General features: G+C 39.4%; 2 protein-coding genes across 5 annotated transcripts in view; one reads left to right on the plus strand and one right to left on the minus strand.

Moving 5' to 3' along the window:
- hcn4 (hyperpolarization activated cyclic nucleotide-gated potassium channel 4) overlaps nucleotides 1–4,061 on the minus strand; it is a 97,455-nt gene extending 93,394 nt beyond the window's left edge. The window contains exon 1 of the mRNA XM_030048733.1: nucleotides 3,344–4,061. Coding sequence (XP_029904593.1) covers nucleotides 3,344–4,029 — 686 coding nt within the window. The 5' untranslated portion in view covers nucleotides 4,030–4,061. The remainder of the gene's footprint in view (nucleotides 1–3,343) is intronic.
- A 5,789-nt stretch (nucleotides 4,062–9,850) lies between these two features.
- The window catches only part of rec114 (REC114 meiotic recombination protein), a 41,746-nt gene continuing 33,793 nt past the window's right edge, over nucleotides 9,851–17,803 (plus strand). For all 4 annotated transcript variants that reach the window (XR_003928090.1, XM_030048737.1, XM_030048739.1 and 1 more), the window contains exons 1-2: nucleotides 9,851–9,990; nucleotides 14,312–14,401. Coding sequence is in view for 3 of the 4 variants with exons in the window: in XM_030048737.1 (XP_029904597.1) it covers nucleotides 9,907–9,990; nucleotides 14,312–14,401 (174 nt within the window). In the remaining variant the exon portion in view is untranslated. The remainder of the gene's footprint in view (nucleotides 9,991–14,311; nucleotides 14,402–17,803) is intronic.

Here is a 17,803-nt window from a genome sequence, read left to right on the forward strand (position 1 = left end):
ATATATATATATATATATATATATAATTTTAGAGCATGTTATCTTTATGCTTAGTGTGTTTTTTTTTTTTTTCCCATATAGCCCTGAGACAGTCAATAAGTGTATGCATTTCAGCAGAGGTGTCCATGGAGGGCGGAGGGGAACAGAACCCAAAGAGCAGATCGAGGTTCAGTGTCATGCTTGAGGACACTTTGAAAGGAATGGCTGTTGCCGAATCTGTGACCTTTCAGTTGCAGGACATTGTTCCCCAACCCTGAAACCACCCTCCCTTATGACATTTAACACAGTGAGTAAGAGAGCAGAGGAGATCAAGAAGGAGTACAACGGGATGGGAGGAGCGTAACTGAAATGGTACACTGCCTAATATATCTGTGTCTCACTACCCTGCGCAAATTGTGTGTAGGGGAACGCAAACAGTATTAGCTGATGCTCTTTCAATATTACATACATTACATACACCCTAGTATGCTGGAAATGCTTATTTTTACTGTAGAATTCTACTGTTTTCCAGGTTTTGATTGAATAAACATTTGCAAAAAAAAAACTAATCAGAGGCTAAATTAAATTGTTTCAATGCTGAATTAACCAATAAGAGAGAATAACACTTAACATGCAGCAGCCTTTGTGCCTCAGAATGGCTTGAATATGGAATGATGAAATTGTCACGTAGCACTGATATTATTTCACGCTGCTTGTTGCAGTATACAGTACTGTTATTATGCAGTTAGGGTAATGTATGTACAGAGCAGGATTCAAATAGCACATCTAATCAATTCATGTCTCACTTTCTCATGGGGGAAGAGGAATACTTCATTATAGGGGGAAAACGCAGGCCAGGCAGACAAAAAAAGTGACTTTATAAGAGAGGCGATGCAGTTGTCTTCTGCGTGAGACTGTGTGCCAGTGGATTATGAGATGCTGACAACTGTGGTTGGAAAGGGGGATAAAAGATAACAGACTGGATCGTCTACAGTGAAAAGTACATTACATTTATGCTAAATTAGTCAATTGTGCGAGGAGATACCTAGGCCGAAGTCCAATGAGCATCGCTGAAACATGATGTTACAAGATTTTCTTTTTCTTGTTTACTCACAGGAAAATCTAACTTTATTGCATAGACATCCTTGCTCTCTCACATGGACATCTCTCTGTCTCTCTCATGCATTCTCACGCTACACAAATGCAAATTTATCATCACGTATACAAAAACAGGACTAAGCGCACACTCAAATGAAAAAATAACTACTTTTGATGACAGCTGAAGCCAAGAGGCATATGAAATCTAATTAGAAAAAAAAAAAAATCTAAAATACAATTTCAGCATAAAACATCCTATGATATTAAGCACTACAGTACATTTGTCTCTTCACTTAATCACTGGATCAAAAAAGGCTACATTTGTCTATTTGAAGGGAATTCTTGTTAAACCGCTTCCATTTGCACCCTAGGCCTCTCTGCTACCAGCACTAAACCAGACTCATTTATCTCTCAAAGCCAGACACCTTGTTCTCGAGGCTACAGTAAAACACACTTGTGTGGCAGGTTATAGCTTCTATATAATGTCATTCCACCAGTGTAGCTGACAGAAAGCCAAACGCGATAGACAGCATTCAATGTCAAGGACAGGGGCAGATTTGTTACAATGAGAACGCAGCTCTAAATCCTTTCACATCAACATCTCCACATGATTTAAAGGACAAGATCATACCAATTTCATTGGTGAACTAAATTCCATGGCACATACAGCTTGTAATACAATGGTTTTGCCTGATTATTAACTAACTGCATTATTTCACTAGAGGAAAATTACCTCAATTAAAAAGGTGAGTTTCATTACCTCCTAGTTACAATGACCCTGATTATTCTCAATTTTATTGTGTGAAATGACAGAGGGGTCAAGTGAATTCTAAAATTAAATTTTCTAATTTGCTCTGACTGGCTAGGCTAAAAGTGAGCATCTTATGTGAGCATAAGCTCTTTGATGCAATCGATCAGATGCATTTGTCTCTCCTTTGACAATTGTGGTGAATCAGATTATCTAAATCAGACATGATGAAATAATCACTGGAATTAGGCTTACTCAAATGTTTAACATTTTTAAGTTTAGTTATTGAGCAAACCAACATTATTTGTTGCAAAAGCATTATTGTATGTACTGCAAATGGGAAGAAAGACAAACCTTCACTCACCTTCACTTTGCTTACACACTGTTATCTGAATTTAATATTTTGAGAATGTAAAAGGTCTGCAGAGAATCAGTGCTCATGTAATTATACTTTTCAGGTGCACAGTTTAATTTCACCTGTTGTCTCAATCTCACTGCATCAAAGCCATTTTAACATCCTTAAAGCCAGGACGAGGGCCTTTACACCCCATCTTGCTTAACAGTTCAGAGCCACCTCAGTGATGTGAATCAGATGCATATAGCCAATGACAAACTCAAGGACACTACATGTACTTAACAACAGAAAGGAATCCATGGGACAATAAGAGTACTAATGAACATACATTATTCAGTTGTGGACATGCCGTTTGTAACTGAACTACAGAGAAACACTGCATAACTGTTAATAGCCTCAATAACTCACAATGCCGCATAAATATTTAGTAACTGGGGTATATCATGGCTTTGTGGGTTAAATAAAATGCTTTAACCCTGTTCCAATTCAAAATGCCTTGCATGAAACCAGAAATAAATAAGAAAATCAATATATAGGGCTTGAACTACTGCATGGAAGGCCTCATCACTACTGATCAGAGATAAAGGACATCCCTGGAGCACTTCTTTTTTTTTTCTCAGATGAAAAGGAGAAGAGAGAAATTGCTAAAGTGTTTCAAAAATGCATGCAATTAGATGTCATTTACCCAGGTTAGCCAGATAATTAGCAAGACTTGTGTGATCTGGGCTGCTCCATCACACACCACAGACAATAGCCTCTGCCAGCAGGGATCCTGATATGGACATATTCTGAAACTAGTCAATCTAATTGATATTACTGCTGTAGGCTGTGTAAAATTCACCTTTTTGATACTGAGGTAATGCCTATTTGATTAGAGTTGTAAGGCAAATTGTAAAGTCAGTAGACTATAATTGTCTGATTTATTATCTATCTTTGTTGAAATTCCGTAATTTAATGTTAAGGCATGAGTTGGTTGGAAAAAGTGCTGTAAAACTGCACAAAACACTGATGAAACTGTTCATGAGACTGTGGAAGCCTTAAAAGAGCAACGATGACAAAAACACCTATAGGCCTGTGTGAACGTACTCCTGTGGATGGTGAAGTGATGCTTCATTCCGAGAGCCTGGCTGTCTGGAGCGCATGTGTAAAGTGTCTAAATTTACCTGAAATCACTGTATGGGTGAATTATCCAAAATCCAGCGGATTTAACCCGCTCTTGTTCCCGTTCAACCGCCTTTTCACTCCCAAACATCCTCAGGGAGAACTTGTTGACCCCCGGTTGTAGCATTGCTCCAAACTGTCTGTGCATGAACCCAGCCTGATATAATCTCTCGTCGTCCGGCAGAATTTGATCAATGCCATCCAACTTTATAAACCCTGATTGCTGGTCTGGGAAACCATTTTGGGAACCACCGCCACCGCTGGCTCCTTGCGCACCTTGATCCGGTGGCCCATCATCAATTGCTCCGGGGGGACTCTCCTCGCTCGGGGTGACATCCCCCTCGGTGATGAGGCGCCTCTCCTCCGCTGAGTCCGAGTCGTGCACATGCCGACTTGTGATGGACGAGAGACTGCCTCGAAACCTCCGACAGTCTCCATTTGAGCTGGTCTTCATCGGTCTCCCGATGTCCGTCTCCATGATTACCGACTCCCCACTTCTGGTCTCCCCGATGCCTTTGCAGCTTCCCCCAGAGGTCGGCGACGGTGACGGTAAAGGCTTCATCCTAATGCTCTTTCTCCGGGTGTCCTTGTCTCCGTCTTCTCGTTCCCCCATTGTTGATGCTTTCTGTCCAATGTGCTGAGGCAAACTGTAGAGCCTTTTACGCATGGAGGAGTGCAACCTGTCCATTATGACATTGAGAGACAGTGGGGAAAAATCAATAAATCCAGATTGTTAGGTTGTATTGTTACGCTTATTGCCACCAGTTCAGCGCTCCCTATCTGTTTGTGAGAGCGATCAGTCTGGAGCTAATCTGAAACCCTGAAAGCCTGATACACATGACATGGACTGCCGTGGATTCACTGAAATAGATGATAGATACTCCTCCTCATAATAAGGCTACCTGACAGTTTGCTTATGTCCTCACGCGCAGCCTGGGCGGTCCGGTTGGCCACAACGTCCCCGATGTACATCTTTGTGCCGTTCCGACATTGTGCGCCAAAGTGGAAAAAACTGCTTGAAAGTCACCTTAGCATGACAAGTAAGGGACGTGCCGACGAACGGTGATACGGAGACGAGGGAAAGGTCATGCACAGCGAAGGATGCTCTTTTCAGCAGATGTCTTGCCAGCTTTCAGTGACAAACAAGGCGACACAATCATGCAAAACACAATATAGCATTCCAAGGACCGCTGACATCACTGATCCATAGTGCGAGTGCGTTTTGGTGAATTGTGAATATTCATGATGCTGATCTATTGGGTTGCCATAGGAGCGAGAACTGCAAATAAGCTCAGCCCACCTTGGTTAAAGGGGTATACTCTCCCCATTCTTACAACATTCTAGACCTGTTAAGTTAAGGCTACAGGTAGGCAGTACCAGCCTATTATTAAACCCTGGCTGCGGGCTCCTTTTGGAAAAATAAAGGAGCCTATTAGCCTGCACCGTGGTCATTCTGATCCAGTGCGTAATTTGCGCACCAGTGGTTTCCGGCACTGGGATATACGTATGTCAAGATGCGTTCCTATTATTTTATCAAACAGCTCTCCATATTATTGGACAGTATGAGTTACTTCTCAAATGACGTGAAAAAATACTTTGGTCTATTTAAGTAATGGCTAAATTAAAGAGTATAAAGATTTGTAACAATCGCATGGAGGTGAAGGTTAGTGCAGTGTTGAGTGACAGATTGGAGTTGGAGGAGACTGCAGGGCAGACATCAACTATTACTGCAATACATAAATAAATTTTATTTACAATACATCAAAATGGGCTCTGTGAATTTTCAAAATATATGAAAACTTTGTGCAAAAATGGTTGCCATTTAGGAGATATTCATTGTAAATAAAATGTAGATTCTGAAAATACATTTTCTTCGTGTGTTGTTTCTGGTAACATACAACACACTGTAGGCTGTATGTGCAAGTATATTCTTAAACAAAGAATTTGGACTTGAAGATCATGGATGAATTTGGAGCTGGTGGTGACATCATCCACAAGGAACGAAATCTTGTGACTCTTCCGCATGCTTCTTGTTAAAAGTTATTATTATTATTATTATTATTATTATTATTATTATTATTATTATTATTACAACAGTGAACATGTTCAGCATCTCAAAACGGAGATACGGGGTACAACGTTATATCAGGGTCAAACTGAATCATTCTTTTGTGTATCAGTCAATCCTAAAGTTAAATCATGAGTGCAATCTCAGATCAAATCTACACTGAAGAGCCCTGATATGTGCACTAAACTAAGTGCTGTCTGCAGGGATTGTAATGTTATGGAAATGTATGCATTTTCTGTTATGTGCTGTCACAAATGAAGCTGCTGTTGATGCACAAAAAATAAGCCCTGGCTGACAATAAAGTATAATAATCAATCAAATAATAATCAATAATATTCTATCATCTAATCAAGCACCTTTTGTGGGAAAACATTATTACAATTTCAGTAACCTGACAGGTAAAATTTCAGCAGTAGTTTCAGCAACACTGTAAACTTCCTCTGTGAACTGATCAGCATTCAAGGTCTGGGAGGAAATTTGGGGCAGACTAGTTTCAAATTTAGCTCATACAGATCAAGTTTACTCTAAAGAATCCCATCACATCTCAACAAGAAGCTTAATTTTTCTCTATGGGATTTTGACATGGTTCCACATATGAGTTACATTTCTGGCCAAATGATACATCTTTGAGTCCAGTTCCTTAACAAGCAAGGAGGTCAAAATGTAATTCATCAAAGCTTATTTTGATGATGACATAGGAACACTAGTGAGGATAAATATCAAACACACAAGATAGCTTACATGTTGTTGCCCCACTCAAATATAATTCACATAACCATGTATAGATCAATCAAATCTAAATATCTATTTAGTGCAACTAATTTTCCATAAGTCTGTTTTCAACATTTTTCGCCATGTAAAATGGCAAGAAATAATTTGTGGCTGAAAATAATGACAGCTATGAGAAGCCTGCATGACCTCAGGTGACCCTGTCATTTTTTCAAGCAGATCAGGCTATTTCACATTCTACCAGAACTACACACCCTCTTTAAGCTCAAAGTCAAGTGTTTTCCATGCTGCATTTTGCACATTGAAACACACTCATTTCAAAATCCAAACTGATTTCTTATTTTTGCAGAAATCACAGTTTGTTGCTTCCTCCAGCAGATCAGATCTCTGTCTATAATTAAGATGTAATTGAGAACAGGTGACGTCCCAGTTCTACTTTAGTCTCTGCTGACAAAACCCTCTTCTCCCCTCTGTCTTTTCCCATTCACCACACATTTCCTATCACAACAACAACAACAACAACAACAACAATAAGAAGAAGAAGAACATCATCATCATCATCATCATCATCATCATCGTTATCATCAACATCATCATCATCTTTATTTTAAGCCCTTTTCATAAACAAAGTTACAGTGTGCTTTACAAAATACGACCAAGCAGTTTACATCACCATAAATCCTCCCACTTCCTACTAGCCTACTTAACCTCAAAAAGTACATATTTGAAGTCACTAAAATAATACACATCAATCTTTTTTTTCACCCAAGGCATGTTTGTGATTTAACATTACAGAGATGAAGAGAGTGAATCACGACACATTTTACGGTGTTCAACTCTAATGAACTGATCTAGTATGTTGTTATTTGTGTGTTCACTGGCATATGAATGTTATCATGGGTTGTTTGAGGTGTAAAGACCAAGTGTACGCATAGTGTGAGCTTAATGAATCTGAACTTAATGAATCCTTATCCTTAACAGACATCTGGATCTTTGATTCAGAATTTGATTTTTCAAATAAGCCAGTGCATAGCAAGAGAGCTATAATACAGACTAACAGTATTTGTTAAGTGCGGATTTAGAGGACACATTGTGTTAAAACCACAGTGCAGGAAGTTTTCTACAGCCTATGACTAATACCTCCTGGCAAACATGTTTCAGTTGAGATGGTGATATGGCAGCCTGTGCCACTGCTGAAAACCCTGCCCATTTGGTGGGAAAGTTCATTGCCCATGTGACCTGCCATGTTGAACACGAAATGAAAACACATCTGTTGTTGATATTTTGGGGCTGTGTTCACGCAACCAGTTCAAAAATGCGTGTGGCATACAGAGTAAACTACAGTAGATGCTTACATCACAAAACATGTCTGCTTTCATTAGCCAAAGCCAGTGAGTATTATAATGATTTAAGCCAGGTATATTGTAAGGGTTATGAATAGTTATGTCAAAAATAAGACCAAAATACATGACAGAGGACAATACCTTGTGTATATGTTATCAGCATACAAAGAACGTTGTAACAATCTCAGCAGGAAGAGACAGAAAATATTAAATTTTTTGAGAGGTTGAAATGGGGAGTGTTCTCATGGTGCCTGCCTTCCCCTTCTTTTCTGTCAAATCCCTAACTATATCCAGTGACACGGTGCTTTCAGATGACATAACATGCCCTGGGGAGGAAGCCATATTGGAGGTTCTCAGCTCTTGGGTAACAAAGGCAGAGTAGAGCTGATTGAATTCTTTAACTCAGAGCTCAGCTGTCTCTCGGTACTACTGAAGAGACATGGGCCATGGCTCTTCCCAGAATCACCACCTTATCGTGGTAGTTTGTGTGCCTCAGTGATCCTGGGAACAGGGCTGTCAGGAGCCAAGGACACTCAAGACAAAATGGTCTCACATGGTGAACCAGACAAATAGTGATTAAAAAAAAAATAAATACTGGTTCCACAAGATTTAAGAGAACGTTGTCCAGAACAGGGACACCAGCGACCACAACTGCAGCCAGGCCTGCTGGCGAGTGACTCTTGCCTGGGTGACCCTTGCCGCTCAGCCAGGCAAGGAACTGTGGGCCCACTACCCTGTGGGGCCACCACATGCAAAGGAAAGGGTAGCACTATGTGTTTGCTTGTTGGACAAAGGGCAGGGACAGAGCAGAATGCAATGTTAACCTTCCGTGGTCATGGGTTGTCCATAAAATCACCATGTTCGAACACAAGGTGGCTAATAAGTGTACATAGCAGCATGGCATCTGACCTGTCTACACTGAAAGGAGCCAGCTGTGATGGTTCAGCCATGAAAGACGCATGCCCCCCTCATTCAGGCATGACTGACTACAGCACCTCAGGACAGACCCATGTTACACTGGGGGGATTATATCTCCTTGGAGGTGCCCCAGAGGGAGCAGGAGGAAGCTGCTGGGGAAAAGGACATGTGGGCTGTTGTGATGTTGCCACCAGGACCCTTGCTGGACACTGGCTGGATTAATTAATTGATCAAGAAAGTGGGCAGATGTAAAGTTCTTTTTTTATTTATTGTCTGCCTGTCTGTGCTGGGAATCATGTCCTCACTTATTTGATTTCCAGTTTAAATGATGACAACAGTGATGCAATTGTGATATTACATCTGAGATTGAGACTCCATAGCGTGCTCTTTAATGTGCCTCAAACTTAAGTCTGAGAAAATAAATGAGTAAATAAAAATAAACTGGTGACTGGTTGAACAACTACTTTATTAATTCATGACAGAATTAGGCCACTTGACTGGTTTGGTGTGATAGATCGAACTTTCAAATTTGACGTAATATGAAGACTGATGTCATATCTGATTTTTGCCCAGTAGCAGCTATGTTAAAATTGGTTATTTACTAAATAAGCTGGTTAGTTAGTTAACAAACTCACAACACAACTTGTTTGTCCAGGCATTAATATATTAGGCAATCTATAGTAAAATAGACCAACATCACATAGAACTACATAATAATTTTTGCTTAACATTCAGCAATATCTGTTATTCCACACGTGTGGCATATTATGTGCACAGAAAAGCATACAGACTGAGCTACAGTAAAGAAGGCCTTGTCAATTAATATCACATCATTTTGACATAAACACATCTTAATAATAACCTAAGTCTATAGGCTACCAATTATGTTTTGAAAGACTGAAAACCTTTAGCCTGAGTCTATTGCATTTATCCCCCCATCTTCACAACTCTTTAACATACTGTTGTTGTTTTTTCCTCATGTATTGAAATCTATTTCTCCAAATAAAAACAAAATTAAACCAGTAAATTAGATTGACCATTGTGGTTGAAACAGCAATGTAAAATGGTGGGAAATTTAGATAGATTTCTATTTTTGAAAACAAAACCATTCCAAATAACTCTGTGTCACCACTGATTTTTTTTTTTTTTTTTATTCATTTTTTAATTTCATCAACATATGCTGGAATATTAGCTTTATCAGGTGTCTCTTTGTCTAGGGTTTTGAGAATAAATAATTAACTTCTTTTTTTAACAACAGTATCATTACTCTAAAGGTTGCTCGTGTAGTGCCAGAGAGTGTCACAATTTTTTTTTTTTTTTTTTTTTTTTTTATTTATTTAATTTGAATCCCAGATTCGCGCCCCGGCCATCCGTGGTTGCCAGGATACAGTGTTGTGCGCACAGCCGCGCCTCCTGCTGCCCAGACTCCTCACATAGCTGTTCAACACCAGGCTAGCTGACTGTTGGTACACCAGAAAGACACTGACACACAAACAGACTGCTCAAAATGACTACGGGTCAAACATGGAGGCTGGCACGTTTCGGACGTTTTGTGCCATGTTTCAAAGAAAAAGGAGGCAGACAGTGGAAGGTAACTTACACTGACCATGCTTGAATTTATTTAGCTAGCTAGCTCGCTAATGTTAGTCTCTCTCTAACAAGCCACAAGAATCAGGGCTAAGACGCTTATTTAAATAGAAATAAATGTGCTGGTATCCACTTCATGACAAGTAAAAAATAAATAAATAAATAAACTCATGAAGAAACCTAAAGTTTACTTAGCTACCTTGATAATGTGGCCTCATATGCAATTCTAATAGGAGGAGAATGAAATTGGGTTGGAACTCATTTCTCTCAATTGACTCTGTGCACAAGACGAGTGACCCACATCCGGTTTCGCCAGATAGCGGCACTTCAGTTTCCGGTCTGTGTAATGGCTAAGCCTAACGCTTACATATTCTCCCGGTGCCTCACGGATTTGCCCAGACTAACGATAAACTATGTCCACCAAAACGTTGCTGCCACTTCCCCTGCCCCCAAAAGCAAACGAGAAAAGGGTTTTAAGTTATACATCTCCAGCTATTTGCACAACATCGAAGGTATGTAATTTAGAGGAAAGCTAGCTAACGGTCGTTAGCTAGCTTTAGCTAACTAACGTAGATGGTTAGCATCAGGCGAATCACACCGTAACGTTTGTTGTGTAAAATGAATCTCGTTTTTGTATCCAGTGGCAAGTTAGCTGACTATACCTGAGGCCTGTATCATGAAGCAAGCTCAGTTTCCCCAGGATTTCTCAGACCTATCTGGCTACACTAATCGAGATCATGGTGATCAGGAATAACCGGTATCACGACGCCGGTTATCAACTCGCTCACTCAATCCAGGTTTGTCTCATCAAGAGCCGTGAACGTGCATGTATAAGGGAGGGTTCCGAGGCAGCTGACTGGAATAGTATGAGGAGGAAAAACAAAATGTACACACTAAATCGAACACCGTGGCTGCCGCGAAGAGAAGGCAGCCACGGCATAAATGCGCAAACTACACATCAGTGGCTCAAGTAGCCCACATCTGACGCTGACACCTCTGAACGCACTGCACTGCACAGACGTGTTGCGTGTCTGCTTTACAGGCTATAATAAAATAAAGCGGACGCCAAAAATCCAATCATGTCAGTACATCAAGTTGATAGCAGGGTCAACCCTATCCCTAACCCTAGCAGGCTAGCTCTCAGAACAGGCTATTTGTGCAATAACCCCCCCCCACCCCCACCCCCCCTCCGCCGCCCGCCCGCCCAGCAGCTACGTATGGACAATACATTTCTGTGCAATATCCCTTTATGGAGGTATGGTTTCTTCAGGCTCAGGGTGTGTAGCCCAGTCCGGGAAACACCCCTGGGATGAGGAGAATTAATTACCTCCTATTTGTGCAATAACCCCCTCCCCGCCCGCCCAGCAGCTACGTATGGACAATACATTTCTGTGCAATCTTCCACTGTTAACACTGTTTAGTCAGTTGTTTTCTTTTTCTGTTGTTTACATTCTGTTCTTATTGCACTCGTTATTATTTACACTGGTTATTCAGTTGTTTACGCTGCTCAGTCCGTTGTTTACATTCTGTTTTTATCTAGTTATTCTCAATTGCACTCATTATTATTTATACTGGTTATTCAGTTGTTTACACTGTTTAGTCTGTTGTTGTACATTCTGTTTTATCTAGCTATTCTAAATTGCACTCATTACTATTTAGCTCCTGTTTTTTAGCACTAGTTATATAGACCATATCATACCAGTTATATAGACTATATTTATGTATAATATTTATATTTATATACCTAAACGGTCCCACAATTCCATCTCTGCTGTAATCCGGAAGCCAAGCAACGACATTTCGTTGCCAAAATCTCACTGCTGTGTTTTTTTGTGCAATGACAATAAAAGAAGTCTAAGTATCCTGTCCCGATGACAGGTGAACCAGCTTTGTGATACAGAAAATCTGGAGTTGAGCCTGAGGTTATCTCGCTAACGCCTTAATCCCGCTTCATGATACAGGCCTCAGGTATAGTCAGCTAACTTGCCACTGGATACAAAAACGAGATTCATTTTACACAACAAACGTTACGGTGTGATTCGCCTGGTGCTAACCATCTACGTTAGTTAGCTAAAGCTAGCTAACGACCGTTAGCTAGCTTTCCTCTAAATTACATACCTTCGATGTTGTGCAAATAGCTGGAGATGTATAACTTAAAACCCTTTTCTCGTTTGCTTTTGGGGGCAGGGGAAGTGGCAGCAACGTTTTGGTGGACATAGTTTATCGTTAGTCTGGGCAAATCCGTGAGGCACCGGGAGAATATGTAAGCGTTAGGCTTAGCCATTACACAGACCGGAAACTGAAGTGCCGCTATCTGGCGAAACCGGATGTGGGTCACTCGTCTTGTGCACAGAGCGAATTGGTGTAAGTTAACTGTTATTTGGAAATTACAATGAAGGGCACAAATTACAAGACAGATTTATCTTATCTTCTTTGCTGACTGACCTCTCACCTCAGATTGCTCCAGTTTAAGATCGCAAGGCTGAGACCCTGCAAAATTTGTACTTTGTGGTGGATGTGATTAAAAATGCAGGTAGTGAAGAATGTTGCTTTCATACAGTAAAACTGCAATCTACTAAAAGCTACATAAAGCATTATGCATTTTATTAGGCTTTTTTTAAAACAGTAAAATGACCATTTGCAATGTAAGAGTCATCGCTGTGGGTTGTCTTTCCATCATACAATTTAAAGCCAGTCTGTTGTTATTTCCTGTTTGAATTTCTAAATTTTAATATTGAACAAAACAAATAGCTTATACTGGGCTCCAATTATGGAAAACACTGTGCTGTTTCAAGCAACTCTACTCTTCATCAGTCTGATGAAGAGTAGAGTTTTGGGTGAAATAAACTGCAGTAAGTTGAAGAATCTGCAGTGTGTGAGCTTTTTGTTTTGTTTCATTTTGTGCTGGTTTCTGGTCCAGCATCTGCTCTTATTTTGGCTTGGTTGTGCTTGTACAGTTCCAGTTGAAATTTCTTTGTGGCCCTGAGGACCTCCTCTGCTGCCTTCCACTTCACCCCATGCTGCTTCAGCTTAATTCAAAGCATCTCTGAAACTGCACGTTCTGCAGATAAACCTACCCACCTTTCAGATCAGTCGTGTGAATGCCTCTGTCGCTGCAATCAGCAACAGAAAAGGGTCATTCAAAGCAGCTTACCTGTCTTCACCACATTTTTGAATTGCAGGTCAGAGTATAGTTCAAGCTTGTGAGAGTGATATGTATCTCTCATTTCCATCCCAAAAACATATTTTCGACTGAAGTTTTTGATTTGTACAAGTGGTCTACAGGACTGCAGTGACACAGTGGTAGACCCTCTAGTGGTCAGAAATTGTGTTGTGCACCTCTAAATAAACAACAACAACAACAACAACAACAACAACAACAACCAAAGCCATTCAAGTAAAGAAATGTGAGTAGGCTAAATGTAAGTTTTCCTTACCTTTGATTGCAAGAGTATTAATGGTAGCATTACTGTGTACACACAAGTCGCGTGACAGTCTAAATATCAATTTTCAGTCTGTACATCAGCATTATTTGTGAATGCAAAAGCTTAATTATGGAGTCAGAGACAAAATACTGGATGGGTGATATAGTCAAGAAACAAAATGCAGAGCTGTTGCATTGACATATGGTCAACTGATAAGACGTTTGTTTGAACTCTACAGCCTTTTGTAAAGATCTGGGCTATTTTCGTTACATTGCTGAAAATTATCAACCAGACATTTAGAAAACATTGCCATCACCCTCTGTTCAAGTTCTTGTTTAATACTCATATGCCATTTAAAGGAACAAAACAGATCTCCATGAGTAGCTGTTTCCAAAATCCAACAGTAGCCTAATCAAAGTAGTATGAAAAGGACAAACAAATGTAACAGTAGGAACAAAAGATCCTGGAGTGAAATATTCAGCAGGCCTGTGAGAAAATGAATAGAGAGCTGAATTTGTATAGGTTAGTCATTGTGCTTTGGGAATTGGTAAGCTCTGCTTCTGTTGAGTGAAGGAGCCAACTTCTGACGGGGGATTTGAAGAAAGCTACAGATGCAAATTTCTAGAAAGAGAACAGGACTATTCTTAAAATTGTAGGCCACTTGTTACAGACAGAAATGCAGTGGAAAATAAAAATGTGGGTAGACAGTTAACCCTAGTTTGTGGTCATTGTAAAGTGACCAACAAGAAATACAGAATTAAATTAAAATTAAATTGGAACAGAAACCCTTCCACCTTCTATAATGTCTAGGTAAAACATTTGAATGACTGGGCAAGGGAGATAGAAGGCCTGATATTGTGTGACATGTCACAATGTAATATCGTCCACTATTTTCACCAGGTCATTGAAGCAGATGACGGTAAATCTGAAATTGTCCTCACAATTGTGGAATCTGGACAGTTGCTTGTTTCCCAGGGACATGACTTCTTGGTAAGATATAGCTACATTGTTTGTCTCTGTTTTCTATTCAACCTCCAGTTTTTTTCCCTATTTTGAAATGTAATCTTTCATTTATTAAGTAAAGGGAATCCATAAATTTCGGTGGATTGCTCTAACAACTCTACATGCAACATCCAACGTTTTAACCCACAGCCTCTGACTATATATGCCATATTTTGCTTTATTAGGTGCGTACTTGATTGATTATTTCATCATCTTTTTCTTAGAAGGCATTCTTTTTGTAGGAGGAACCTCTTTCAAAAAATGGCCCTCGATGTGGAAACAGTAAAACCTCATCAAGGGTTTGTTTGCTTATTTAATTTTCTGAGAGCTTCTATTACCAGTGATCATACCCTAAGCATTCTCAAATGTTTGTACTTGTAGATCCAAAACAGAGTAGGCTTAACATACCATAACTCAAAAGCCAGGGTTATTCCAATGTTGACAAAAAAAAAAAAAAAAAAAAAAAAATCGTAATATAATGCCAAACTAACTTTCTATGCTTTCACGTATTTTTTACTATTTTCTAGGAGTAGTCAACATTTTTTAAATGGAAAAGGGAATGTTTTCATGGTCTTTGATATGAATACCTCTGTTTATGTTTAGAAAATAAATTTTCTTTCTATCAGGCGAATAAGGCTTCACCTCTGCACAAGAGTTTAAAATTGGTTTAGCAGTAGTTTTTGTGCAGGGTACATGAGTTCAGTTTGATATTCATGCACAGACTTCCAACTGATAGGATCTTGACATTTCTACTCTAGACTCCATGAAGGGTCACTGCATAAAATATTGGGGTGCCATGATGTTGCAGAGAAGCTGTGTCAGAGGCCTTGTAAATCTAAAAAAAAAAAAAAAAAAAAAAAAAGTCTTGTGGCCATAAGGGAATTGCTTAAAATTATTTAAGCCTGTAGAATGACATGCATTGACTTTAGGTGTTTGTAATGTGATACAGTTGTTTTACCATCAAGAAGGAAAAATTGAATATGAATTACACTAATTATAACATACGCTGTGTCCAAAAATAATATTCCAGAATAGGATTTCACTCCTCCATTAGTGTCTTCAAAGAGAGAGTATCTATATTGTGCATGGCTAATTACTAGAGTTTGTGTTTATTTGTATGCTTTGTTTTAAACATTTTTTTCAGAGTATAAACTAATGAACAACTGATGCTAATGTGAAGAGGGTAGTGGGTATCACTGGGTTAACAAAAAAGTAAAGAAACATTAAAACCATTCACAAAATAAATTATGGAAAAGTGTGCCATTCCGCTGGTCAGATCTCTGGGATTCAAATCAGTGACAAAACTTTGCTCCCCAGATAAAACAGTTCTGTGAAGGCCATATGAAATATTCTGCACAGGAGCTTGACATTTCTGGCCAAATCTGATGGGACCTGACTGGATGGTTTTGGTTGGGTCAAATCAGATTTCTCTCTGAATTTCATGGGTACAGGTTCAAAATCACAGTTATTTGCAGGAAAACAGGCACATCCAGTGTTAACTGCATGATGGAAACAGCAATACAAAACTGTGAGAGAAAGAACAGTCCACACATGATGTCTTTTGCTCCCAGGGTTGATTTGTTCCCGCCAAAGTGTGACATTTTGAGCTTCAGCTCTTCATCAGACATCTGAAATCCTACAATTAACATAATGTCTGATGAAGCACTAAACCTTGAAATGTCTTATTTGGTGTTAATAAATCTACTTTGGGAACAACAGGCATACTGTGCGGACTTCTCATTCTCTCAAAATCACAGTTAGAAAATACCATGTACCCATATACAGTTAAATTAAATGTCTTCCTGAGTTTTGGGCTTTGGGATCACAAAAAGCCATCAGGCTTGGTACATATTTAGATTGAAATCTTGTGGGTTATGGTCAAGTTGGGCGTGAATTTTCATGCCTTGATTCAAGCTCAGTTTTATATACCTCATGGACCACAGTCTTTACATTTGTTGTCCTATTTGCACATTATTTTTTTTAGTCAGCATTTGCATATTAGAGTGACTTAAATTTTACTGTACAAGATGGATAATACCAGTTTTTGAACAACTGGAAATAACTGTACCATTTTTGTCTGTGTATGCCTATTCTAAACACATCAGCCTTCATTTGTAGTTTTCTGTCAATGACAAGAATATGGTATAGGTGGTAAAATAATCTAATGAACAGCTGAATGTGGGGCCTACCAGCCACTGTACCCTATAGACAAAGCACAAAGTACTCTGCTCTGCAGACAACAGACGTATGGGAGACTATTCAGTGTCTGGTTAATGGAAGTCTAACACTATGACAGGTCAGACTGCAAAGAGCTTTCACTTGTGACGATAGACTGATCATGTATAGAGCGGTGCTGTGAATGCCCCGAAACTTTCAATTCTGAGAGCATTGGCCCAGGGGCCACACAATAAGAGCTGAATTAGACATCTAGAATTTTCTTTGAGCACTTAATGTCGTTGTATGGGGAATCAAGAGATATTCTGAGTATCTACGGTATAATGTTGTACCTGGTATGTGGGTACCCCTAATGTTACAGATGTTACTTTGTGGACGTTTGCCAAGAAGTTTTTAAAATACTTTATTTTTACTACCATAAGTCAGTATTGGGCTATTATTTGCATTTGCTAACACTGACTTTTTTTTTGTCATTCTAGAAAATCAGTGCACATAGTCAGTTAGACCTGGCCTTGGCCTATGAGTGCAAAATCATTCGCAAGGTTTTTACCTTATGAGTATTTACTACCGTGTTAACATATACAGTATACAATTTTGATGCAGCTCAAATAGTGTGATTAACAAGTAAAGTTATCATCACTAAAAAAAACTGGCATCCTATGTTTGCTGCATGTTCATCTACAATCTTACCTTGTTTCACAAATATATTTGTATGCATTACAATTTAGTAGTTAAATGTTTCAACTCAAGGCATGGTGTTTAAAGAACATTTAACAAAACAGGCTCATCACAGATCACCAGATCATGGTGACACATTATTAGTAGCCTATAGTGTTTGTGTATGTGTACATATGTGCATACTGTATGCGTTCATATGGGTATGTGCTTCATGTGTGCTTGCGTGTGTGTAAATGCTTTTCATCAGCCCTAAGTGCTAAGGCTCTGAGGTTACTGGGTAAATAGAGACCCCTGCAGACAGTTGTATGCAACTTTTTTTTCAATCAGAATTTAGACTGGAATAGTCTCTTTTGTCCCTTTAAAATTCAGTGCTGTTTTGCTGAACCTGCTAGACATACTGTCTCGTAGACAGTTTGTCTACTTGTTGTTGTTTCTTTTCCAGTCCCCAGAGTTATATTTGGCTTGCAACCCAGTGAAGTGGCTGGTGAACTTGAAAGCCATCAACCACTGTGGGCAGTGCATGAAACAGTTTCCAGT

Source organism: Myripristis murdjan, chromosome 3, assembly GCF_902150065.1.
Source record: "Myripristis murdjan chromosome 3, fMyrMur1.1, whole genome shotgun sequence".
Lineage (NCBI taxonomy): Eukaryota > Metazoa > Chordata > Actinopteri > Holocentriformes > Holocentridae > Myripristis > Myripristis murdjan.